Genomic DNA, 27,449 nt, shown 5'->3' with positions numbered 1-27,449 from the left:
TTGATTGGTTATAAGATAGTTAGTGTAGGTGGTTTGGTATTGGTTGGGGAGAGGCGGGGTGGGGAGTGAGGCAGTGTGATTTGTGAGCCTAGTGGACTTGGATGGGCAGTGAAAGAGGTGGGCCAAGAGTTTTGAGTGGCTAGAGATAAAGGAGGGTGTGGTTAGTTAAGTATAAATATAGGGGTACTGGGGCGGGTGGGATACGGGGGCAGGGTGGGGCGCGGAGCGAGCCCGAGCGCAGCGAGGGCGAGCGGAGCGGGGTTAATCCCACTCCACACAGAGCAAGTCCAGGTAATACACTAGTAGATGTTTTTTCCTTGCTACAGGGCTCTACAAGTGAAGCATAATAGTAGCTGCACTTTTGCTTATAGTTTGGGACTAGCTCCTCTGTTTTACTCAGAATTCACACTAATTTTCCAAGTAAGTGAGGAGAAGATACTGTTGTTTGCGTCTTACTGCTGTGTGTGAAACCCAGTTCGCAAGCTAGTTTAGGGGATACTTTACAATGTAAAATACATTAGTAGCTTTCATAAATATAAATATTATATTATAATATTATATTATAATATTATAATATAAATATTAAGTCATCAATATAACTGAACATAAAACATGATTTTGAAAAAAAAAGTAACCCAAATGCACCCACAGCCATATCTTTCAACTTGTGATACAGTTTACCATCAAACCTAAAAAAACTTGCTCAATAAAAAATTTACGAATTTTAGAGCATACTCCGAAATAGCATTCTTATCAAAATAAAATTTTAAAACAGACAGACCATCTTGATGTTGTATCAATGCATAAAGTTTATCAACATCCACAGTTACAAAATACATTTTTATCTAAACCTTTATTTACTGGCATTTGTTTACCGTGAAACTTGACTGGATAATTGTATTCATTTTCAGCAGAGACCAGGACAGAAAAGCTCCACAAGTAAAAGAACAGAAAATACATACAAGTGAAAAATGACTTATACAAATAATGCATAAAATAATGCACATCAAATATTAAAACAAGATAAATACAATATTATGTAGCATTTAACAGTGTTGACATCTTAAGTGTGAGAATTGCATTAGTCACTTATAAGGCAAGTGTCAGAGTGGAAAATTCAGTGGATAACAGGAGGACAGGAAGAGAGGGGAGAGGGAGGAAAGTATTTGCTAGAGGTAATAAGTGGATTAGATATGGGAGGGAGGAGAAAGTACAGTTGTGTAATATCATACCATAACAGTAGATGTCCTTTTCACTGTTGCAGTATTGCTCCCATGTAAAATCTCCAACCAAGGCTAGCCCAACATCTGTCCAGTATACCAAGCCTTTACATCCTCCCAGTTTTTGTAAGGCTTTTAGATGTCAAGTAGATTTTTGTCAGATCACCAAAAGTGACGATTTGGGAGGTAGCCGTGGAGAACTGTACTTACAGCTTGGCAGGAAGTAGCAATAAACAGAATGTGCATTGAGAAGTCAGGTACAATTTAGTTGGTTGGATAATTTAGTCAGATTAGAGATTTTTGCAATCTATAAAAGACTGCTACTCTCTTTAACTAAAGATGTCAATTTAAAAATATATTTATTTAAATAAGCACTAACTACTTTACCGATTACCTCCCAAACAACTACCATAACTAGAGACTACAGTTTTGCTGCTTTATTATTAAAACATAAACTAAAGTACAGTCAAGCAAGCTTAAGCCACCATGTCAGATAAGAACTGCAACAGGAAGGCTAAAGAAATATCCTCCAAACTGCAAGATATTATCCTTATTACCGCCCATACACTCACACTATTTTGGTGTGAATGTGTTAGAAAAGTAAAATGAGTAACAGAAGGGGCACCACTTAGCTGGGCTGATGATGCAGGAGCGAGTGCAAACAACAAAATTACTTTTAGATAATGGCAATGGAGTTCTCAAATACACAGGGTGCATAGAAAGTCATTTTTGACACTGACAGGTTTAAAGGTGGACTGCAAGAAAACAACAAAAAGTAATGTGTCAATGACTGCTTTATCTAAAGAAGCAAGACTGCTTTTGCCAACTGCCAACAGCAGCAAAACACCAGAGTAAATGTTTTTGCAGATGTGCAGCTCCCTTTGACAACCCTACCCCATCACACCTAACTATACAAATCTAGATGTTGTCAGCATCCAGAAAATACTTTTTTTTTTTTTTTACTGTATCCAAGGCTTTTCCTTTTACTAGCTTTCATCAAATTTACTTTCTAGGAAAAACAGCTTGTGAAAATACTTGTCAGTGTACAGCTAGCCACTGTGCAGTCTGTTATACCAGAATAATGCAGCTTTACGTTAGAAAGACTCAGCCACTTAGAAACAGCTAGGTACAGTTTCTCAACGTAATATTCATTACTGAGTTTGCAATTACAGAAGAATTAGGCTTTTAATTTCAAAGATAGACACAAACAGCATAGTACAGTTGTGTACATTTAACATAAATGTAGATGTTAGAGTGTATTATCTGTTGCAGTCATTACATTTGGGTAATCTGCTGGCAGGTTGCCATCAGTCGGCCTGCATTTCGAAGTCTTGGTCCCTGCGTCGGTTGCTGTCTTCTCTTCCATGACATCAGGTCGTCAGAGGTATAAAACATGCAGCCGACGCCATTTTCTTTAGTTTTTCTTGCTCCCAATGTCAGGTGCCCCAAAAAGGTAGCAATATTATAAATATTTATATATATACATGCATCAATATAAACTTTACCTTCATCTACAAGCAAATACACCACATAGGTTGTGGAAGATAGAGAAGGAAAGATAAACTGTAGAATGACAGGGGGATGGCGGGAGGGTAACCTGGACTGCAACAGTGAATACACTCTAACATCTACATTTATGGTAAGTGTACACAACTGTACTATGTTCTTCGTGTTTCACTGTTGCAGTCATTACATTTGGGCAGAATCCCAAAGCTATGGTTGGGAGCCTGGAGCTAAACAGCATTAGGTGAGGCTATAAGGCCCTGCGAAACTGCAGTGGCAAAGCCTGCCCTGGACTTAGAGTAGAGAGGCAAATGGTAATGCTTTGTAAAGGTATGAACAGAACTCCAAGTAGCAGCCTCTAGAATGTCCTTGGTTGGTACTCCTCTGAGAAAGGCTGCTGAAGTAGCTGCAGCCCTGGTGAAGTGAGACCTAATGCCCTTGGGCACAGGTTTGCCATGGTGTAAGTAGCAGAAACGGATGTAATGGCTTATCCACTTTGAAACTGTATGCTTTGAAATAGCCTTTCCTTCTGATCCTGCAGCATATGACACTAGTAATTGCTCAGTTTTTCTTAGAGCTTTAGTCCTGCACAAGTAGAATCTTAGCTGTCTGTGTACGTCCAAGGAATGCAGAATTCTCTTCCCTTTGTTCTGCGGATTTGGATAAAAGGTTGGCAGATGAATTGTTTGGTTAAGAGCCACACTGGAAACTACCTTAGGCATAAAAGTAGGATTTGTCCTCAGAGACACCCTGTCTGGGTAAAATATGATAAAAGGCTCTGCAGCCATCAGGGCCTGTAGCTCTGAAACCCTTCTTGCTGAAGTAATTGCTAGTAGCAGAGCTGCCTTCCATGCTAAGAACTTTATATCAGCGGTAGCAGCTGGTTCAAATGGAGGCAGGGTGAGCTTTTCCAACACATAATTGAGGTCCCATGCAGGTAATGGTGATCTTCTAGGAGGCCTTAGATTTTTGGCTCCTCTAAGATACTGCTTTAGTAAAGGATGAGAAAAGATTGGTGGCTCTGTATTGTAATGAGCCGAAATGGCAGAGGCATGGATTTTGATTGATGAGAAAGATAGGCCTTTGTCAAGCATCTCAGTTAAGTATTGTAATATCGGAGGAATATGTGGTTCTGCTGTATCAGTTCCTTGTGCTTGATTCCAAGCACAGAATCTCTTCCATTTGTCAGCATAAGATTGTCTAGTACTATGCCTTCTGGCTTCCAAAATTACATCCATCACAACTTTACTGAGAGGTGTCGTTTGTATGATTACAGGATTAGCCATGCTGCCAGGTTCAGAGTCTGTAGTTGATTGTGCAGGATCTGATTGTTTTGCTGGGACAGTAGTTGTGGTTTTTGAGGCAAGGTCCAAGCTGGGTATTGAGACAAGTTCCTTTGGACTGGGTACCAGTATTGGCGGGGCCAGTCCGGGGCAATTAATATCATCTTTGGCTTCTCTTGTCTGACTTTTAGGAGGACCTTGGGTAGAAGAGGCAGAGGAAGAAAGCCGTAAACTGATAGGTTTTTCCAACTGAAGTATAGGGCATCCACTTTCCATGCTTGTCTGTGATAAGTCCTTGTGCAGAATCTTTTCAGTTGATAATTTTGAGGAGAGGCAAATAGATCTACGTCTGGGCTCCCCATTTCTCTGTTATCATGCTGAATACTTGTGGATTTAGTTTCCACTCATGAGGATCCATAAGGTTTCTGCTTAAATCATCTGCCAGAGTGTTTTGTTTTCCTGGCAGGAATTGAGCTTGAAGATGTATTTGGTAGGTCAAAGCTGTGTCCCACAGTGCCATGCCTAATCTGCAGAGGAGGTATGAGTGTGTGCCCCCTTGCTTGTTTATATACCACATGACTGTGGTGTAGTCCGTCTTTATCAGTAGTTGTCCTGGATGAAGTAAGTCCTTGAAGGCTGTTAGGGCATTTTGAACAGCTAGCATCTCTTTCTGGTTGATATGTAGATGCATTTGATTTGGTGCCCATATGTCCTGAATGCATCTTCCTGCCATGTGAGCCCCCCAGGCATAATCTGATGCGTCTGTTATTAAGGTTTGGCTGGCACGGGATAGCGTGAAGGGCCGTCCCATGTTTTGGTGACAGGCCTTTGCCCACCATAGAAACTCCTGTTGCAGGCAGGGAATGAGAGGAATCATTGTTTCCAGACTGTGTGACTGTTGACTCCATAAACATTTTAGGTATCATTGAAGTTTCCTCATATGCAGTCTTGCATATGGAATTAGTAGGATGCAGGATGCCATGAAGCCCAGAGCCTGCAGAATTTGTCTTGCAGAAGACTGGGTTTTTGTTGCCATCAGTTTGAAGTAAGTAGTCAGTTGCCTTTGTTTGTCTGGTGTGAGGTAAGCCATCTGGGCAGTTGTATTCAAGCTTGCACCCAGGAATGTTATCTTTTGAGAGGGTACCAGTTGTGATTTATTTTTGTTTATTGTGTACCCCAAGCATGTTAGCAGCCTTTTCACAAATGTCAGGTGTCGTAGAAGAGTGTCCTTGTTCTCTGCTTGAATGAGACAGTCGTCCAAGTAAGGATATATTTGAATAATTCTTTGTTCGCAAAATGCAATTACTGGTGCCAGGCGCTTTGCAAAGACTCTGGGCGCAGTAGATAAGCCAAAGGGCAGCACAGAGAATTGGTAATGCATTAAGCCAGCCTTGAATCTGAGGTATCTTCTGCACGACTGTCTTATTGGGACATGCAGGTATGCCTCTTTTAGGTCTAAAGTCACCAGCCAAGCATTCTTGCCCAGCATGGGCAGAAGCTATTGCAAAGTGAGCGTTTTAAATTTTGGAATGTCCAGGTATGTGTTCAAAATCGATAAATCCAGTATTGGCCGCCAGGCCTTGTCCTTTCTGGGTACCAAGAACAGTCGAGTAAAAACCTTGTCCTTTTTCCTGTTCTGGTACTATCTGAATGGCCCCCATATCCATGAGGGACGTAACCTGTTTCTGTGCCTCTGCCCATTGTTTTTTTGGCAGATCTGGCCAACCATTTGTCGTTGGCAGAGTGTGGAAATGGAATCTGTATCCTGTGATACAATGTTTAGTACCCACTTGTCCTGGGTTAACTGCCAATTTTGAGCAAAAAGTGCTAATTTTCCCCCTATGGGTTCTGCCAAAAGATAAGTGCTTGGTGTAGGCAGAGGGAAGTCATTGGGACTGCTTTCTGTAGGTTTGAGCTTTATCTCCTCCAGATTTGGAGGTGGATGCGCCCCATTGCTTTGACCTGTACGAGTCTTGAGCCTGGTACCTGGGACCCTTAGGGCGTCTGGATTTGCCTCTTTGAGCTCTGACACAGGAAAGGACCAGTTTTTTGTAGGCCAGTCTCTACTGAATCTAGGTGGCTGCACTTGTAAGAAATCTTTAACAGTTTGCATAGACTTAGCTTTGTCCTCCATTTTCTTTAAAACCTCTTCTGCCTTAATACCAAACAGAGAATCATGCTGTAAAGGTGCATCTAGCAATTTAGCTTTAACATGATCAGGCAAATTTTGTTCCTTTAACCAGGCATGCCTCCTAATCACAGATCCAGTAACTGCGGCCCTGCAGGAGGCCTCTAAAGAATCAAAACCACACTGCAAAGTATGCTTTCCAACGTGTTCAGCTGCATGCAATAATTCCTGCAATTCTTTATTTTCTGCACATTCTGAAATCAACGTCATTTTCTGTTTCAGCAATCCCATAACATGTTGTTGGTACTTAAGCATATGAAATTGACAGTTTAAGGCCCTGATTGCCAAGGTTGCAGATGTATAAACCTTTTTTCCCCATCTGCCCAGTGCCGTTGAATCTCTGTCGGAGGGGGTAGGGTTTTTTGCTGTTGAGGCCTTAACTCCCTTTGGACCCTGTGAAATAGTTTCCGGATCAGCAGCAGGGTTTCTAAACAAAAATTTATGAGAGTCAGGGACCCTGTAATATCTGTCAGGCTTACTGGGAGCCGGAGGTAAGGAGTCAGGGGTCAGGCTTGACTCCGAAAACACATCATCCACAATGTCTAAAACAGGGGGAATGGCTAAAGGCTTGTGCTGAGGGAGAAGGAGGAAATCCTTGAACCTCTTTTTTGATTCTGAGAAGTCTTGACTCTCCCAGTGAAAATGCTCCCTCAAAGTATGCAAGGTTTCTCCAAATGAATAATCCTCAGGAGAAGATGCAGATGGAATAGACTCCTCAGCATCAGAATCCTCATAGGGAGGTAAAGATAATTCCTGATCAGAAGAAATAGAAACCTGATCTGAAGATTCATAGTCAGTGTCTTGCCTAGGCCTCTTATCTGGAGGGGGATGGGTACCCCTGATCAAGGTAATAAGGTCTTCAGCCACTTTGATCATCTGATCTTTAGGCATAGAAGCCTGTGCACGTGGCTCAGGCATCCGTTTTTTAGTTTTAGAAGATGTCTTTGCCATTAGTTTTGCAGCTTTCATCGGTTTGATATATAAATGTTGAGGTCTGAATACACCCTCAGAAGCCGGTGCCTGCTCAGCGGCTCCGGACCCATCCGAGGGAGGTACATCCGTCGGTCCAATACCTTGAGTATCTTGCGGCATGCCGACTCCACATGGGTGTTGGTAAAGGCTTGTGACTCGAAGGTAGCGGGTATCGGGCTGTGAATGAGCCTCACTGAGTACCGGCGAACCAGCGATTGGCTTAGGAGAAGCTTCGTCGTTGGTTTTGGATCTCGACTGCCTTTCTCTGTCCTTTTCTTTACGTTTTTATGTACTCCGGTAGTCGGATTGCCATCTGATGACATTTCTGGGTAGTTAAATCTGTTTCCAAAATACTTAGATGCAAAAATATACCGACGCTTAACAGTGTGTTAGTTAAATCTAGCACAAAACCGACAGCCAGGCACATTGTGATCAGGGCCTAGGCAAGGAATACAGTATAAATGGAAATCCTTATGAGGTATTTGCTTCCCACAAGTAATACAATTATTAACTTTTTCTGACATCGGGAAAAAGCAAGAAAAAAGTTTCCCCAACGGGGTACTTAGCTTTAGTGAAGACTTTGGTTCTGAAACTCAAACTCGAATATTTCAGTAGTCGGCCGACCAGCACTTGCGAAATGCTTCTGCTTCGAGCACTGCGCGGCAAGAAAGACTAAAGAAAATGGCGTCAGCTGCATGTTTTATACCCCTGACAACCTGACATCATGGAAGAGAAGACAGCAACCAATGCAGGACCCAAGACTTTGGAATTCAGGCCGACTGAGGGCAACCTGCCAGCAGATTACCCAAATGTAATGACTGCAACAGTGAAACACGAAGAACATGTGCAGAGATACACAAGATGTGCAGCAGGTCCTTCTATGTTGCCCTTGTACAGTTATACATACAAAATATAAATCCAGCTGCTAATTACTGTAGTAAAGCACTCCTGCTTTGGCTTTTGGCACTTCAGTGATATCACTAAAGCCAAGTCAGTAAAAGGAAAAAACTTGGAAGTAAGGTTGCAGGTTGCCAAGAGTAAATGTCAAGGCTGTCCATCTACCACAAGAGATCATATACTGTGATGTGTTGCATGTACAAAGCCTACTTTACTACCAATCTTCCTTTTGCACTGGGTTCAGAAACAGTAGACAGGATCATATCAAACTACAAAAGGGAATGTCTCTAGTGGGCTCTGGAATAATCCTATCAACCACATCGCTACCTACAATCAAGAACTGTTACTTAACAAGAAAAGGAAAAAGATTAGTGTGCCAACTACTAACAATGTCTTGAAAGTCCATACTATCATCCTACCAGGCTATTAAACATGCACTTGGAAAAGACTGGAGAAATTAGAAAGTTGTGCCATTCACTAGCCAGACACAAAATAAATTTAACTTAAAAAATAAAGGTAAACATGACTGTCAAATGGACTACTTTCCCGCCTGTAGTAGGTGCAGACATCACTAACAGAATATCCAGACAGCAGGCAAACTACAGGGAAACATGCAATGGCGACAAACATAGTTAAAATGGTTGTATGAAGGACAGTGAAACTACTACGTGTGTGTCATGCCTGTTTCCATGGCAGCCCTATAGAAATGGCATTTTACACCAATGCACTTGGAATGAAAATATACTCAAACCAAATTTTCAATTTAGTCATGTGTTGGAACTCAAACATGGGTAAAAGTGACAACTAAACTAAGATTTCCATGATACTGTCATGGTTTCTGTCCTCACAAAAGCACAGTATGCAATGAGCTGCTACATCTAAGTTACTCTCCCTTGCTTTTTGTTTCAATGAAAGCAAATCCATTAACATTTTAAGCTCCTGAAAAAGTGAGAAATGCCCACCTAAATTATGCTTCATTTCAGCAAGCTCCTGTTGGTGCAACCACTGTAGTTTTTCAATCTCGATCCTTAACCTGCGAATCTATCCAACAAAATGAAGAGAGTTACTAAAACCAAAGGTATGACTTCTAGAATAAAAGAAGAAACTATGACAAACATGTAGGAACTAACCTCCGCTATGGTGCTTCCTGTTGTATTCTTAGAAAGATCGTTATAAATTTCTGTCATTGTTCCTTTTATGGCATCCATTATCTGTAAGTAAATATTTAAGTTAGTATTTTCAATTACAAACAAGTTTTAAGAACACAAGTTACCAGAACCTTGTCTGTTCTTAATATGGTTGCCCTCTACCTATAAGTACATGGATTCACTTCTCCATCTCCATTATTGATAAAATACAGTACATTATAAAGCAAACGTTACCATGCATGCCAAAGAATTTGCCAACAGCTCCCTGATGTCAAGACTGAGAAGACTTTTTGTACATGTTGAAGGGCAACCTATCAAGCTGCAACTGATGAGTCACGCTCATCAATGGTACTGCACCCCAATTATCTTTCTCATTGTTTCAAACAGCAAGTGCATAACTGTTAACCTTAGGTGTTGACAACCTTAAAAGTATTTCTATTTGTGTATATGAGTAAGCAAGTAAGGACATACTACAAAACCCCTGATTTTGTATGTCTATAAAGATCTATATATAGTCAACCAGCTGTGATAAACTAGATGGTATATCATGGATCTGTGTTTTCAGTACTAGTACAGAAAGCAACACAGAATAAGCAATTGTGATAATGAATAGGTCTCTCGACACAAGGCCAGAGAAAATTAACATTCATTTATAAGTCACCCCTTTACTGTACAGCTTACAACATACTGCACTACAGATCCCATTCCTGGATCACTCATGGCACATACAGACAAAACTTCCTGCTGCCTGCATACTCAGCAAGGTATAGGAGTGGGCACAGTACTTTCTGGAAGAATGATCAAAGAGAGCACACACACAGTCATCAGAACTTTCTGCCATTCCTTAAAGCAACAATTCCGTACTACTAAGAATCTTGAACTAATGGTAAAGCATGCAGCTACAAAAATGGGTTAGATGAAAATTATACCTTCACATAAAAAAAAAAAAAAAAAAAAAAAGGAAACAGATGGTCCATTTCATAATAATACCATTATCTATCAGTGTGGCACTACACACTGCAGGCATCACCAAAACGAAGAAATTAGTGTCTTTCCTAGCCCAGTGGCATAGGGATTTTATCTCCAAGTACACTGCAGGGAGTGGGTTACAATGGGAGGACTGGCACAAATGCCAGATGGAAGGTATGCAATTTATCAAAGCTGTACAGCACCATGGCAGAAATCAGAAGGCTGATGTGTTACATTGCGTGTCAACATGCATGTAAACATAGACAGCCCCCCCCCCCCCCAAGGCTGAAACCTAGCTGTACACAAAGCAGGAGTGATTGTAATCACAGCCTGCTCACTTACAATGCATACAGTATGAAGGCTAAGTGACAGACGTCAACACAAATCAATCTGCTTCCAGGCCATTACTGTAAAGTTCCCCCCGCTGTGACAAAACGAGTAAGGGCTCCATTCTGGCAATATGAACAACAGGGCCGTGGCAGTACTACCAACAGATGGACATTAGGTGTGAACATTACAGAATAGTGCCTGGATAAAAATAAAACTGAAATATTTAAATCAGGAATGAATCAGTATTTACTCAAAGTTACTGCAGCTTCTATTAGTAAAACAGTCAAAACCAAGCAACAGTAATGGTGCAGTCTACAGGTTGATATACCCAAAAAAAAATTTCCACCTCTAAAATCAATATTTGCATGGACTCTCTGAAGTCTATACTCCTGTGTGATTTCAATAACTAGGAGTAATGCCAAAGGTCAAGTACAAAGCAATCAATAAGCTATGTTATGCAGACACTTACCTCAACGCCACATCTTAAAAGTTTCCACATATGCACTTTTCCCAACTCCAGAGTTTGCTTTCAGAAAAAAAAAATCAAGTTTTTTTTTTTTTTTTTTTTTTTTTAACATGTCTCTATCTTTCTAGAAGTGGATACCCTTTAAAATCTAAACAACTTTGATGGACAAAACTTCATAAAGATTAGATCTTCCACTTCAGTCCCTGATCAACAATCCAAACCAGAAGGAAAGCAGATCAAACAACCAAAACAGTCATGGAAATCACTGAGGTTGTGGAGAGAAAACTTGGACCCTTGTAATTTCGGTCCATGAAGACCTGCAAATAAGGCAACTGCTTTCCTACTTAAATATCTTATGTGGACCGAAAAACCGAAGGGTCTTGACTTTTAATATAGCAGCTGCCATATTAATACACTGAAAATTGCTCTCTCAATATGGGAATTGAATTTAATAAAAAGACCAGCTAACATTATTGCTTTTGGAAATATTAAATTTCTGATCAACACATACAACAGCCTTTGAGAAAAAAAAAATCTGAAACATTTATGAGAAAAATATCTCAAACAAGAAAAATAAATTGTGGCTATGAAGAACCTTGGGGCATTGCAGTTCTTGTACAAGAAATGGCTTCCAGTACTCCCAAGAAAAAAAAAACTAACCAAATGCATATATCCTGTTGAATGACAAAAGACTGGATAATACTGAAGAAGCATTAGGTATACACAGTCTGATGACCTGACTCAAATCCATAAGTCAGAAATTGAAATACAGGGAGAAAATAAGACATGAAGACTCCTAAAAATATATAAAACAGAAGTTACTGGAGTTAGAGGACAGATCAGGAACAGAAAATGTAGCATTTTCTGCCATTACAGAAAAAGTGGAAGGAACCAATTGTATAACTTTATGAAAAGTCATGAAAGTAGATAGACTGGTGGTCCCCAAGCAGGAGAGGAAGGGAATATGTCAGTTAAATCCTTACCAATATTAACAATGCTTGACTGACAGAAGGAAGCTCATGGACTTACCAAGAAGGATTAGGAGATGTTTGCACTTTAACTGATGACACTGAAGGACCTCAAAAAGCTGGAAGTCGTCCAGTAAAACAGTGGACTGCCTGATATACTGCAAAACTTGAAAAGCAAAAATCTCACTTTGTGAAAACAGTGTTTTGATAATATAAATGTAAAAGTGACCAGAAATAAAAGACTGGGAGTTGGACACATGGGAGGAAGACCAGTGGCAAAGCAGACTTGCTCAATAAGTGGAATAACTGGTAAGTATGAATCCCACTTGTATATGCCAGGATGGAAAGTTACTAAATGAACAAGGAGAAAAAGACATGAAAAAAAGAATGTCAGGAGATTAAGAAGTGTTTCATTACTATTATAACAGTTTCAACAATGCAGATTTTCTGTGAAGTTATAAAGTAGCAGCCTGTGGTGCTGCAGCACAAGGGAGGGTAGTGACTTGACATAAGTGAATTAAAAGTAAAATACAAATCTTGCCAAGAACCTTTATTAGTATGGCTCTTTCAGCTTTTCCCGGTTAGGGGTCGCCACAGCGGAACTCCGGTCCGCTAATGATTGGCAGTAGATTTTTACAGTGCTGAGGTGCCAGCCTGATGCCCAACCTTCAACGAAGGCACTCCCATTCACGGATATCTTTTGAATGCCACTCGACTGTGGGGAGGACATGCAGACTCCACACAGAAGGTGCTCCAGCCAAGAACCGAATGGGAGAACCTCTTGCTGTGAGGCAGCAACGCTACTACTTCACCACCGCGGCTTACGTATGAAAAAATTGTGCAGACCCTAAATCCAAAACTGAAAAAGTCCCAAAGAAAAAAGGCCAATGTTATGACAGTCCTGGTCAGACAGGGTGCAGCATGGCAACCACGCAAACATCTCAAATCTATGCATAAAAATATCAATTTGGCAAGGGGGTTTGAGGGAGGGGGAGGTTGAACTGGATGAAAATCAGACAACATGGATGTATTGCTATGGTAACTACATAACTTTTGCATCCAGTGTTTTCTATTTTCATCTGCTCAGCATATGAGACAGATTCCCAAGTTGTACTTCTGGGTGGTATCAAGGAAGGACATTCCTGAGAATGGTGGAGCCAAAAAAGGAAGGAGATCTGGTTTGCATATCCAGTTTATAATGAGTAACAAAGGTATGCACAGTGGACCAAGGTGCTGTTGCACAAATGTCATCAATGGATAGCCTCTTAGAAAAGGCGGTTGAGGTAACCACTAATCTTGTTGTATGAGCCTTTGGTCTGGACTGCAAACTTAAACCCGTCATAACACAGACAAAAGAAATACTACTTGACAGCCATCTGGATAGTGTAATTTTAGTAACAGCTCTACCATATCTAGCCTTTGAGGAGGGAATAAAAAGTTGATCATATTTTCTGATTTGTTCTGTCCGATGAAGAGAGAACCCGAGTTCACGATGAACATTCTAGCATGTGGAGAATAAAGTCTCCTTTGCTAGAAAAATTTAGGAAAGAACACTAGTAACTCTGTGGATTGGTTTAAGTTAGTTATGCATGTCACCTTTGAAAGGAAAGGAGCATTAGTTCGGAGATGAACCCCATCCTTATGGAAAACCAAATTAGGTTCACAAGAGAGTACTTTCAGTTTGGAAATTCATCTGGCAGAATTGATTGAGACTAGGAAAATTGTTTTCCAACTCAAACATTTGATGTTAGTCATGGCTGCAGGTTCAAAAGGAGGTTGAGTTAGAGCAGGACAATGATATCCCATGAACGGACTGCATCTCTAATGGGGGGATGCAACAGAAATGTTCCACTAAGAAAGGTTTTTGAGATTTTTAAGGAGGCCACTGAAGTAACATTTTGTCCAACATGAAAACTGGAAATTGCTGCCATTTAAACTTTGTTGGTAGAATAGCTAGAACCTTGATGAAAGAGTTCCACTACAAATTCCAAAGCAGATGGTATGGGAGCACAAAAAAGGATCCAAGCCTTTAGCTATTGCTCAAAAGGAAAACTTTTTCCCATTTACTGTTACAAATTCTTTTTCGCAGTAGGTTTTTAGGAAGCTAATATGATGTCAACAATCGTGCTGGAAAGCCTGACATTTCTGGCTATTGTCAAAATTAGAGGAATCGAGCAGTTAGTTTCATGGTAGTCTGATCTGGAGGAGGCAATATGGACAGGTGGGAGAGATGGTCTGGATACTGATCCAGCATCCATGGAAGATGTACTAGTAGAGGCCACAGAAAGGAGAACCATGTTTGTTGGGGTCAGAAGGGGCACAATGAGGATTATTTTAGCCATGCACTGTTTGGCTTTCTGAATGAATTAGTTCATGACAGGTAATGGTGGAAAGGCATACAGAAGACCAGAAGGCCAACTGTGGACCATAGCATCACTTGATGATATTCCCTGTGGAGGGATTAGGGCAAAGTAACTAACTGCTGCTCTTGTGGCTGAGACAGAAAAAGGTTACAGTAAGGTTGGCCCAGTGGCTGAAACAAAAGAAGTTATGTACTCACCATAACATTCCATCTGAGTAGTTGTACTTCATTTGTCTTCAACCTGTGGGTTACGGGTTCGTAACGGATCCGACTCGGCCACATATCCAGCATCTGATCCGAGCTCAAAGATCCTTCCCTTACCCATAATGCCCTTGTCTCCTTTCTCCCTTCAGATCGAGTTTGCTGTCCAACCCATAAGTCATACCCAACCCAACCAGACCTTGCCACTACTACCAAAAAAGACAGGAGCCAAGCATGACAAAGGACATCCCTAAGTTGTCCAACTTCCACATATCTTTGGCCAACACTGTTCTAACAAGGTCGGGGAAAGAAGGGGGGGATGGTTGAAGAAAAATGAAGTACAACTATTCAGATGGAACATTATGGTGAGTACATAACTTCTTTATCTGAAGTAGTTGACTTTATTTGATCTTCAACCTGTGGGACAGAGTCCCCAGCTACCAAACACCTGGGTGGCCTTCATGGAAGGATATTCCACAGCACGGCAGAGCCAAATGATTCCCTGTTCCTGGATACAATATCCACTTTATAATGTGAAATGAAGGTATGAGAAGAGGACCAAGTAGCAGCAGAACAGATATCATCCGACGACACTTGAGACCAAAAGGCCATTGAAGTAGCCATAGATCTGGTCAAATGTGCTTTTACCTGACCTGCCGGAGAAATTCCCGACAGAATATGCCTGAATAAGAGAATGAGAAATCCAGCGGGCAATAGTGACTTTGGAAACTGGTTTCCCTAAAAAGGGTTTTGAGTAAGAGGCGAAAAGTTGATCAGAATTACGAAAGGCTTTTGTCCTGTGCAAATAGAAAGGTAATTGCCTATGCACATCCAACAAGTATAACTTATATTCTCCTTTGTTGTGAAAATTTGGAAAGAAGACTGCTAGACTGATCATCTGATTAATACTGGCTTCTGATGCTACCTTGGGAAGAAAAGATGGGTTAGTACGCAAACACACCCTATCCTTATGAAAAATCATATAAGGAGCCTTGATTGATAATGCTTGGAGTTCTGATACCCTCTAGGCAGAAGTAATGGCAACTAAAAAGGCAGTCTTCCAGGATAGAAACTGCAAATCTACCGAAGCTGCAGGTTGAAAAGGAGGCAATACTAAAGCCTGAAGCACCAAAGTAAGGTCCCACGGAGGTGTAGGATCCTTCACCGGGGAGCTTAGAAGGAAGGTCTTGAAAAGCTTGGAAGAAGCCAACAGTCATATTTTACCCCACATGAAAATTAGAAATTGCTGCCAGTTGGACTTCGACTATGGATGAACTGGCAACTTGTTGAAAAATCCCTGCTAAGAATTCCAACACTGCAGAAACTGGATCAGTAAAGGGATCCAATGGGCGCTTCGAGGCCCATATAGAAAAACATTTCCATTTGCTATGGTAGACCCTCCTGGTGGAAGTCTTATCAGCTGCCACCAGAATGCTTTTTACAGGAGAAGATAAACCAGGACTCCTAATAATCATGGGAACTGGAGCAGCCAAGCTGTGAGCTTCAGACTGCCCAGGTCTGGATGGGGAATCCCAGAGGGATGAGAAATGAGATCCGGAACTGGATCCAACATCCAAGGTGGAGCTACTAGATGAGACCATAGAGAGGGAAACCAGACTTGGCGAGGCCAGAATGGGGCAATGAGGATCACGAAGCTCCACAGCCTGCGAGCTTTCTGAAGAAATGTTGGTATCAAGGGCAGAAGAGGACAAGCATACAGGAGACTGGGAGGCCAAGCATGAATCAAAGCGTCTCTGGGGACTTCCTCCCGAGAGGGGTTCAGAGCAAAGAACTCATTGCATTTTGCGTTAAAAAGAGATGTGAATAGATCACAGCAAGGCTGACCCCACTTTTGAAAGATCTGTTCTGCCACTGAAGGATTCAGAGACCATTCGTAAGGCATCAGGATGGATCTGCCCGCTAGAATGTTGGACCATCCCGGAATTTGCATTGCCACCAGAAAGCAGCCAGTGGAAATCACCCATCCCCATTCTCTCAAGGCTTTGTAACAAAGGGGGTAAGATCTGGTCCCCCCCCCCCCCCGTTTGCTGATGCACCAGACCATTGACAATGTTGCCTGTCTGGATGGCAATCATCCCCTAGGGGAAGATGGGCATGTAGAGCCGGCAACGCGAAAAGAACCGCCCTCATCTCCAGGAAGTTGATATGCAAACTGGCCTCAGATGGGGACCCCGTGCCTTGAACTGTCCTTCCCAAGCAGTGCCCCCCCCACCCTAGCTGGGAGACGTCCAGTCACCGTGGCCTTGGGGAATAACTGAAGAAAGGGACATCCTCAAACCAGGTCTGGGGAATGAATCCACCACCAAAGAGTGTCCCTGCACACTCGGGAGATACAAACAGGATGAGACAATGGCAGATGTAACAAGGACCATTGAACGGCAAGAGTCCACTGAAGAATCCGCATGTGAAAGTGGGCTAAAGGTAGAAGACTGATAGTGGCCGCCATAGACCCCAATGCCCGCAGAACTGCTTCTGCTGTTGGAAATTGAACTTGGACATAAAGAACATGTAGCTTCAGGCTGTGTATCCTGTCTGGAGTAAGGAAAGCTTTTGTCTGAATAGTGTCTAATCGAGCCCCAATGAAGTCTAAGGTCTGAACCGGGACCAAAGATGACTGCTGAGATTGATGGTGATGTCCAACCTCTGTGCTAGTAGAAGAAAGTAGTCCCTGGCTTGGCAAAGTTGATGCTCGGAAGGAACAGCGAGGAGCCAATCATCCAGGTAAGGGAAAACCTGAATACCCTGAAGCCTCAGGTGAGCTGCTACTACAGCCATCACTTTGGTGAACACCCTAGGGGCTGTGGTGAGACCAAAGGGGAGGGCTCTGAACTGGTAATGATTGGATCCTAGCCGGAAGCGGAGGAACCTCCAAGAATGCCTATTCATCTTGATATGATAGTACGCGTCCTGGAGGTCGAATGAGCACATCCAGTTGCTTGTCTGCAGGAAGGGCAGGATGAATGGAAGCATGCCCATCCGGAATTTTGCTTTGGCCACTGACAGGTTCAAGGTGGATAGATACCAAAATGGGTCTTGGGTCCCCCATTTTCTTTGGCACTAAAATGAACCTGGAATAAATGCCTGACCCAGATTGGTTGAAGGGGACAGGTTGGATGACTCGTTTTCTTAGCAGTTTTTCTATTTCTAGTGCTGCTTCCTCCCTCTGTGTGGGTGGAACGTCTGGGAGGTGTTTCGGTGGTAGGGGGCGGTTTGAGCAGCGGGATCAAACAGCCTCTGGATACGATCTGCAACACCCAATGATATGTTGTTACGGACTCCCATTCCATTGGGTGTAGCGATAACCGGCCCCTGACTGCCTCCAAAGAAGAGCAGTCGGACAGCCCTTCAGGGCTGCTGTGCAGGTCTGACCAAGAACGGTTCTCAAGACCCGTAATTTGTCAGACCCCCTCTGCCTCTAGGGCGGCGTCTATTAAAACTCCCTCTGCCTCTAGGGGGTGGTGAGTCCTGAGTGTCCTGGGAAAATGCCTGAGACTTTCAGAGCCACATCTTCTTATCCCCTTGCTGATTCCTAGAAAAGGATCTTCAGGGGGGTAGAAGTGGATCCTGATGGCAGACAGTGTCTTCCTGTCCTTCTCAATCTGGACCAACGTTTCGCATACCGACTTCCTAAACAGGGAGGAACTGTCATATGGGGCATTGGTGAATGACGCCTTGAGGGGTTCCGAGAACTGACAAAGCCAGAGCCAGGTGTGTCGCCTGATGGCAACACCTGGACCAGCTGCCCTAGTGGCTCCCTTAGTAGCATGGGAGAGGAGATGCATGGAGGTGTTAGCGACTGCCTTCAGAGTGGCCATACGATTGGAAAATGTCATCTTGTCTCTCACAGACATGGACCCAGGAGTCAACTCAGTGATCTCCTTAACTAGGTCTCACTGCAGCCAAATCACATGTGCTACATAATTAAGCGCTCTTACTGAGAAGGTGGCTGAAGCATGGACCCGCTCCCCGAATTGATCTAATACCCTTGACTCTCAGTCAGAAGGATGGATCTAAGAGCACTCCTGAGCAAGCTCTTAGTGGCAGCTGCCACCACCATAGCATCAACCGGGGACCCTTTGTTCCAGAACGTCCTATCCGAAGGGAGGCTAAGGACTTTATCTGGGTACTTTGGGATGGGCTCCACCATGTCTGGTTCCTTCTACGCTTGAGATGTTAGAAGGTCCACTAAGGGATCTGCTGGAGGGGACACCCAGGAAGTAGATGGCCTGTGCCGAGTGCCTCAAGGAACACCGATTCTTCCGAGGTCGTTTTTTGGGCACAGCACCCCCCTCTCTGATGGACGAGTTCCATAATGTCTCCAAAGGAGACATCCTCAGGAGGTGACCGGGGAGAACCTTCCCCTTCCTCCAAATAGGTGTCTTCGGTGAGCTACTCTAGTGGGGGGTCTCAGTGCCTTCCCTCTTGCATGTGCGTTTGCAAGGGATCTCCTCAGTGGGAATCTCAGAAGAGGACTCGCCAACGCCCTGCTGCTGCCACGTGGGAGCTTCTTGAGGGAAAATAGTGGCAGGCTGTCCCTGAGATGGCAAGATGGTTGGGATCGTACCCAAAACAGAGGGAGTCGGGGCGGAGTCTCAGGGTGAGATGGTCAAGGATCTCGATGAAATCGAGAACACCCTCTCCACCACATCAAAGGCCAAAGGAGAATGGATATTCTGAGAAAGGCCAGTAGAAGCAGTTCCCCTCTGACCAACAATGGAGTCAGAGAAGACTCCAGGAGCTCAGATGCCAAGGGGAAGACTGTGCTCCTACACGCTTGGAGCCAACCGCAACCCCTCGGATCTGATGTCAAGGCTACGGCTCTGAGAGCTCATCGGATCTGACCTGGTCAGATCAGACACGCTCAAGACAATGGCTGGCATTGAGGTGCAAGTTACCATCGGCATCAACCCCTCGACCCAGAGGGTCCTCGGATCCATAGGTTCTAAAACCAAAGGCTGGATCGGAGAAGGAGTGATCGGGTAAAGAAAGGCTGTGAGGTCCCCGCTCCAGAGGGAGAGGGGGCAGGCAAGACCCCCATCTGAATTTAGGCGCTGATAAACTTCAGCATCATCTTGTCCATCTCCGCTTCACTCAGGCTCCAGGTGGAGCGGGAGGATGAGGCTACCAACACCAGTCTGGAATGCCAGTCAGGGGAAGCCTGCATGGGTGACCGGATCTGGGATTCCTCTTGCTCAGGGGAGAATCTAGGAGAATGGAGCCTGGAAGTTCATGGTCTGGTATATGGCCTAACGTTCAGTGGAGGGCCGGCCGGAGTAGATCAGTCAGGAGACCGCTTTTTCGGCCTGTCCTATTAGACTTCTCCCCTTCCCCAGACCTCTTGGCATGAGTTAGAGTCCCAGAGTCCAGGGAAGAGGTAGAAGTTGACGCTGCACCTGACACAGGGGGTCCAGGGGCTACAGTCTCCAAAGAGGGAAGTAAGCCCTTCAGGATGAGTTTTGTCCCTCCTGTCCTTCAGTGCCCGGGGATTAAACCCGGGACACATAGGACAGGAGGTTAGTAGATGGGCCGTCCCCAGCCACACCTTGCACAGAGTGTGGCAATTGGCTGGAGAAAGCTTATGGCCACACTCTGTGCACTTTCTGAAACCTAGCTTAGGAGTTTCAGCCATATCCCAAGACAGGCCCAGAACTCTTTTACACACACACACACACACACACACACACACACACAGACAGACACACACACACAGACAGACACACACACACACACACACACACACACACACACACACACACACACACAGACAGACACACACAGACAGACACACACAGACAGACACACACAGACAGACACACACAGACAGACACACACAGACAGACACACACAGACAGACACACACAGACACACACACACAGACAGACACACACAGACACACACACACAGACACACACACACAGACACACACAGACAGAGTCACTCCGCTATAGAAAAGATTGGAAAGAAAGGGAAAGAAGTTTTTTTTATACTTACGACTGCGTGAGGGGAGGTAGACAGTAAAGATATGAAGAAATAGCTAAGGAAGGCAGCAAAAAGAGTAAAATCCACTCACTTACCCCAAAATGACTAGCTAAGAGCTCAGACCACTATGCTTACTTTTCAGTGGCAAACGAGATCTAAAGGGAAGAAGGAGACAGGGGCACTATGGGTAAGGGGAGGAACTTTGTGCTCAGATCAGATGCTGGATATGCAGCAGAGTCGGATCCATTACGGATCCGTAACCCACAGGTTGAAGATCAAATGAAGTCAATTACTTCAGATTTAAAGTTGCCACCATAGGATTGAGGAACCACTCATGAGGAGTTAGGATAAAGTACAGTTTTGTACCTACCATAAATGTAGATGTTAGAGTGTTCACACTGCTTTGGGTTATCCTGCCGTCAGGCGGTCCCGCAGTCGGTCAGAGTTCCAAAGTCTTGGTCCGGCTTCGGTGAGTACACAACTGCACTAGTACCACTGCCATCTTGGTGAACACCCTGGAGGCTGTGGTGAGACTTAAGGGCAGGGCACTAAACTGATAGTGAGCTCCAAGCATTTTTTAAAAGCTTGAAACTCAGCCATAACAATTGAAAAGTTCAAGGTCTGTCTATCTACAAAAAAAAAAAAAAAACGCAAAAATTACCTTAAAGCTAATATAAAGCACAATAAACACAGTCTCAGAAATCCTAACTTACTGTCAAAAAGATGCGAACCTGAAGGGTGGGGTGAAACACACAGCCCTTGTTTTGTGTAAGTCCACTCTATGGGGTAACTTGACATAATTGCCCTTGGCCAGATGAAGTAGAAAGCAGTTCCAATGCTGAGTGAGCTAAAAGGGAGTCTCCAGCAAGACTTTGGGGTTGTCCTTCTGGATTTTCAGGAGAACCACAGGGATCGGGGGAATAATTTCTCCTGTCATTTGAAAGATATGGAATCTGTCCTCCAGTCCTGTTGACAAGGGGTTTTGCAGTATAACAGTCTGAAATGCTGTTCTAATTGGAGGCAAAAAGCTCTATCTGATGTATACCCCACTTGTGGACTACATCCAGAAAAACCTCTCTGTGCAGTATCCATTCATTCTGGATCTGCTGAAGTTGTCATTGAGGACACTGTCCTCTGAAGGTATGTGAACTGCTTGTAGGGACAGTTTTTTTTCCTATGGTTATGTCCCATGCCATCAGAGCTAACCAGCATAGCTGGCAAAACTTGGTACCCGTGGGCTTCTTAATGTACCATGTGACTGAGGTGTTTAACTGTAAACACTTTCAGGGGTTCTGGGCTCCACAGCTGAGGAAGCACTTGCAAAGTGTGGATGAGGGTTTTCATCTCCTTCACAATGATATATTCCTCAAGTTCTCTGATGGACCACTACCCTGAAGTGTTGGGGACCTGTCCACCCACCCCAGGCCGGATAACCCTGTGTGTAAGGTCATGGGTAAGTATGGATGCTATGAAGGGAACTCCTATGTTGAGTTTCTCCCGAGATATCCACCATTGCAACTCCCACTTTAGAAATGGGAAGAGTAATTTGGAAGTCCAGGGGGTGACAAAGTTGAGATCAAAGGGACTTCAAGTACCACTGGATCTTGCTCATATGCAATGTGGCATAAGGTACCATGGGAATTACAGCTTCCATGTACCCTAAAGATCTTAGAATCTCTCTTGCTGAAGTCATAGATGGGGGAGCAAGGACTGGGAGCAAATTGAAAGAGCACTTTCTATTGAGAGAAGGTGTTTGTCATTGACAAGTTATTAAGCCTGGAACCTAGGAATACTATGTTGAGGGAGGGAATCGGGCAGGACTTCCTTAGGTTGATAGCGAGTCCCAGTCTTTCTGGGAGAGACATCACAAATTTGGTAAAATCTGGATCCCCTGGGTTCTGCAAAAGGCAACAGTTGAGGCTAGGCACTTCATGAAGATTCTGGGTGCTGCAGACATGCCAAAAGGTAAAGATGAAAACTGAAAGTGTGTTGAGACAGAAAACCTGAGAACGTTCCTGTAAGCAGGGTGTATAGGAATATGCAAGTATGAATCCTTCAGATCGAAGGTAACTAGAAAAGCCGGTGGAAGGATGAGAGGACGTAGGACATACCTCTCAAACTCAACACAAAAAATCTGGACAAAGCCTAAAATAACAGTGGGGGGGGACAAAGGCCCAAAAACAGAGACTGATTTTTAATATTGTTCTTTTATAAACTTACATGAAACAAGTATGACACTCAAATGCAAGTCATTATTTAGTGACATCAATCCTCAATAATCTGCCAGAAAACCTCAAATTTTATGAGAAACAGATCAAAAATATGAGGTAAAAATCTGGACAGTTGACAGGTATGAAGTAGGATCTGGACAGAGAACATCTTGAGGGACAGAACTTACAAAATGGTGTTGAGATGAGACAAATCTAGGATGGGCCTCCACTACTCCCTCTTTCCTGCAGACTACAAATAATCTTGAGTAAAAAATATTTTCCTGGGTCTAAGGGGAACTGGTTCTATATTCCCTTGGGAAAGCAGTTCTTAAAACAAGGCAGAAATGAGGAGAGGTTGACTTGTGAGGGGTGAAGAAATGCCTATCAGAGAAGGAAGCTCTAAGAGGTTGACTTGTAAGGGGTGTAGAAATACCCATCAGAGAAGGAAAGTCTCTCCAAGGCCTTTTATAACCATTTTGTATGACAGACAAGACCTGTTTCTCTGAGGTGATGGATTCTCTGGCTGGGAGGGATACTCTGAGCTTTAGGGAAAGAAGAAAGTGTAGGCCAAGGTGGGAGGAAGGAGGCAGAAGGCAGTTAGTTGCAGTTTTTTTTTCCTGGAAAGGAGGCTTTTCCAGGTGTGGAATATTACTGAGATTTCTCTTGAAATATTTTCTTAGTAAGTTTCTTACCCTTTTGAGAGTTGCTTTTGTTCCCTACGAACAAAGATAGTGAGTTTAGAATGCTAGTTCCTTCAGTATCTAGGGAATGATGCAAGAAAAAAATCTGCTTAAGGTCCTGCATGGCTTTGCCTTTTTCCTGCAGCACTTTGAAAAGTGCAGCAGCAGAAGGGCCAAAAAGGAGGTCCCTATGGAGAGGTGTGTCCAGAAGTTTGGCCTTGACATCTTGGAGGCACCGAAGACAAAGCAAAGTAATCCTGCAGCCACAGAAAAAGCCTCTGCAGTATCCATCCATAATCCCTTTTTCTCATTTTTGCAAGTGGGGTCAGGCAGGGTGTATAGTGATAATCAACTAGAGCCAAGGTTCATGCTGCCAGGTGGCTAGCCCTGCCACAGTTCTTCCATACTGCACGCCCACGCCTATGACCAGTTTAGAGTGTCCAATCTACCTACTGCATATCTTTGGAATACGGGAGGAAAAGTACAGTTGTGTACACTTACCATAAATGTAGATGTTCGAGTGTATTCACTGTTGCAGTCATTACATTTGGGTAATCCTGCTGGCAGGTTGCCCTCAGTCGGCCTGAATTCTTGAGTCCTGCATAGGCTGCTGTCACCCCTTCCCTGACGTCAGGTTGTTAGGCATATAAAAGAAGCAGCTGATGCCATTTTCTTTAGTTTTTCTTGCCCCAGATGTTAGGTGCCCCCAAAAAGGGTAGTCAAAATTTATATCTATATATAAAATAACATGCAGCAATATAAACTTTACGTTCATTCACCAGCAAATACACCACATAGGTTGTATAAATCAGAGAAGAAAAGATAGGTTCCATCAGAAGAAAAAAAGGGGGGATGGCGAGTGGGTAACCTGGACTGCAACAGTGAATACACTCGAACATCTACATTTATGGTAAGTGTACACAACTGTACTATGTTCTTCGCGTTTCACTGTTGCAGTCATTACATTTGGGTAGATTCCCAAAGCTATGGCTGGGAGGCTGGAGCTAAACAGCATTAGGAGCGGCAATGAGACCCTGCAGAACTGCAGTGGCAAAGCCTGCACTGGATTTAGAGTAGAGTGGCAGATGATAGTGCTTTGTAAAGGTGTGCACTGAACTCCAAGTAGCTACCTCTATAATGTCCTTGGTTGGTATTCCTCTGAGAAAGGCTGCTGAAATGGCTGCAGCTCTGGTGGAATGTGGCCTAATGCCCTTAGGCACTGGCTTTCCATGGTATAAGTAGCAGAAACGAATGCAGTGGCCTATCCATTTTGAAATACTCAGTTTTGAGACAGCCTTTCCTTGTGATCCTGCAGCATGTTACTAATAATTGCTCTGTTTTTCTGAAAACTTTGGTTATGTCCAAGTAGAATCTAAGCTGTGTAAGTCTAAAGAATGCAGAATTCTTTCCCCCTTGTTCTGTGGATTTGGATAAAAAGTTGGCAGATGAATGGTTTGGTTAAAGGCCACACTGGACACCACTTTAGGCATAAATGTTGGGTTTGTCCTCAGGGAGACCCTGTCCGGATAAAAAATGATAAAAGGTTCCACAGCCATGAGTGCCTGTAGCTCTGAAAATCGTCTTGCAGAAGTTATTGCTAGGAGCACAGCTGTTTTCCAAGATAAAATCAGCAGTAGCAGCTGGCTCAAAAGAAGGCAAGGTGAGTTTTTCCAAGACATAGTTGAGGTCCCATGCAGGAATTGGTGATCTCCTTGGAGGACTTAAATTTTTCGCTCCTCTGAGGTACTGTTTTAATAAGGGATGAGAAAAGATTGGTGGCTCTGCATTGTAATGAGCCAAAATGGCAGAGGCATGAATTTTAATAGATGAGAAAGATAGGCCTTTGTCCAGCATCTCAGTTAAGTATTGCAAAATCTGAGGAATATTTGGCACAGCTCTATCTGTTCCTTGTGCCTGGTTCCAAGCACAGAATCTCTTCCATTTTCCAGAATAAGATTTTCTAGTACTAGGTCTTCTGGCTTCCAAAATGACATCCATCACAGCTTTGCTGAGAGGTGTGTTTTGCATGACTACATTATCCACCATGCTGCCAGGTTTAAAGTCCTGAGCTGGCTGTGCAGGATCTGATTGTTTTTCTGGGACAGTAGATGCGGTACGTGAGGTAGGGTCCAAGCTGGGCATTGAGACAAGCTCCTTAATATTGGGTACCAATGCTGGTGGGGCCAGTCTGGTGCCATCAGCATCATCTTTGCCTTCTCCTGTCTGACCTTTAGGAGTACCTTGGGGAGGAGAGGCAGAGGGGGAAAGGCATACGCGGATAGGTTTCTCCAGCTGAAGGATAGGGCGTCCACTTTCCTTGCTTGTCTGTGATAAAGCCTTGTGCAGAATCTTTGCAGTTGGTAGTTGTAAGGGGAGGCAAATAGATCTATGTCCGGGCATCCCCATTTCCTTGTTATCATGCTGAAGACTTGTGGATCCAGCTGCCACTCGTGGGGATCCATGAGGTTTCTGCTTAGTTCATCTGCCAGAGTATTTTTCCTACCATTGAAGTTTCCTCATATGCAGTCTTGCATATGGAATTAGTAGGATGCAGGATGCCATGAAGCCCAAAGCCTGCAGAATTTTTCTTGCAGATAACTGGGCCTTTGTTGCCAACATTTTGAAATAGGTAGTCAGTTGCCTTTGTCTGGCGTGAGATAAGCCATCTGGGCAGTTGTATTTAAGCTTGCACCCAGGAATATTATCTCTTGAGAGGGTATTAGTTTTGATTTCTTTTCGTTGACTGTGTACCTCAGGCATGTTAGAAGTCTTTTCACAAACGCCAGATGCTGTAGAAGAATGTCCTTGTTCTCGGCTTGAATTAGACAGTCGTCCAAGTAAGGATATATTTGTATTCCTCTTTGTCTGCAGAAAGCAATTACTGGTGCCAGGCACTTTGTAAAGATCCTAGGCACAGTAGATAAGCCAAAGGGCAGTGCAGAGAATTGGTAATGCATTGAGCCAGCCTTGAATCTGAGGTATCTTCTGCATATTTGTCTGATTGGGACATGCAGGTATGCCTCTTAGGTCTAAAGTCACAAGCCAAGCGTTCTTGCCCAGCATGGGCAGAAGCTGCTGCAAAGTCAACATCTTGAATTTTGGTATATCCAGGAATGTATTCAGAATAGATAGGTCCAGGCCTTGTCCTTTCTGGGTACCAAGAACAGTCATGAGTAAAATCGTTGTCTGTGCTCTTGCTCTGGTACTTGTTGAATGGCCCCCATGTCCATGAGGGACGAGACTTGTTTTTGTGCCTCTGCCCATTGATTTTTTGGCAGATCTGGCCAGCCGTTTGCCTTTGGTAGGGTATGGAAATGGAACTTGTAGCCTTGTGACACGATATTTAGAACCCAAGGGTTTTTAAAAAGGAATTTATGAGAGTCAAGAACCCTGTAATATCTGTCAGGCTTAACAGGAGCTGGAGGTAAGGAGTCAGGGGTAAGACTAGACTCCGAAAACACATCATCTACAATATCTAGCACAGGTGGAATGGCTAGTGGCCTGTGCTGAGGAAGTAAAAGGAAATCCCTGAGCCTCTTTTTAGATTCTGAAATATCTTGGCTCTCCCAGTAGAAATGCTCCCTCATGGTATGCAAAGTTTCCCCAAAAGAATAATCCTCTGGAGGAGACGCTGAAGGTATAGATTCTTCAGCATCAGAATCCTCATAGGGGGGAAGAAAATATTCCTGATCAGAAGAAGAATCAGAATAAATGGAAATCTGATCTGAAGATTCATAGTCAGTCTCTTGCCTAGGCCTCTTTATCAGGAGGGGGGTGGGAACCCCTGATCAAGGTAATTAAGTCTTCGGCCATTTTGAGCATCTGTTTTTGGGCATAGAGGCCTGACCACATGGCTCTTGAGCTTGTTTCTTTGCTTTAGAAAGTGCTTTAGTCTTTGCTTTTGCCTTTGAAGCTTAAGTCGGTTTAATGTAAAGATGTTTAGGTCTGAATACACCCTCCGAAACTGGTGCCTGCTCAGCGGCTCCAGGCCCATCTGAAGGAATAGTATCCAAGGCTCCAATACCTTGAGTTTCCAGCGGCATGGCCGACTC

General features: G+C 43.6%; 1 protein-coding gene across 6 annotated transcripts in view; it reads right to left on the bottom strand.

Annotated features, from left to right (window-relative positions):
• ZMYND8 (zinc finger MYND-type containing 8) overlaps positions 1–27,449 on the bottom strand; it is a 1,698,999-nt gene that overhangs the window by 357,235 nt on the left and 1,314,315 nt on the right. For all 6 annotated transcript variants that reach the window (XM_044089914.1, XM_044089913.1, XM_044089918.1 and 3 more), the window contains 2 exons: positions 9,194–9,274; positions 9,026–9,104 (listed from right to left, as the gene is read on the bottom strand). In XM_044089914.1, coding sequence (XP_043945849.1) covers positions 9,026–9,104; positions 9,194–9,274 — 160 coding nt within the window. The remainder of the gene's footprint in view (positions 1–9,025; positions 9,105–9,193; positions 9,275–27,449) is intronic.

The sequence above is a fragment of the Protopterus annectens genome, chromosome 12.part0, assembly GCF_019279795.1.
Source record: "Protopterus annectens isolate FY-2018-M chromosome 12.part0, PAN1.0, whole genome shotgun sequence".
Lineage (NCBI taxonomy): Eukaryota > Metazoa > Chordata > Ceratodontiformes > Protopteridae > Protopterus > Protopterus annectens.
This window is presented reverse-complemented; position numbering and strand designations above follow the sequence as displayed.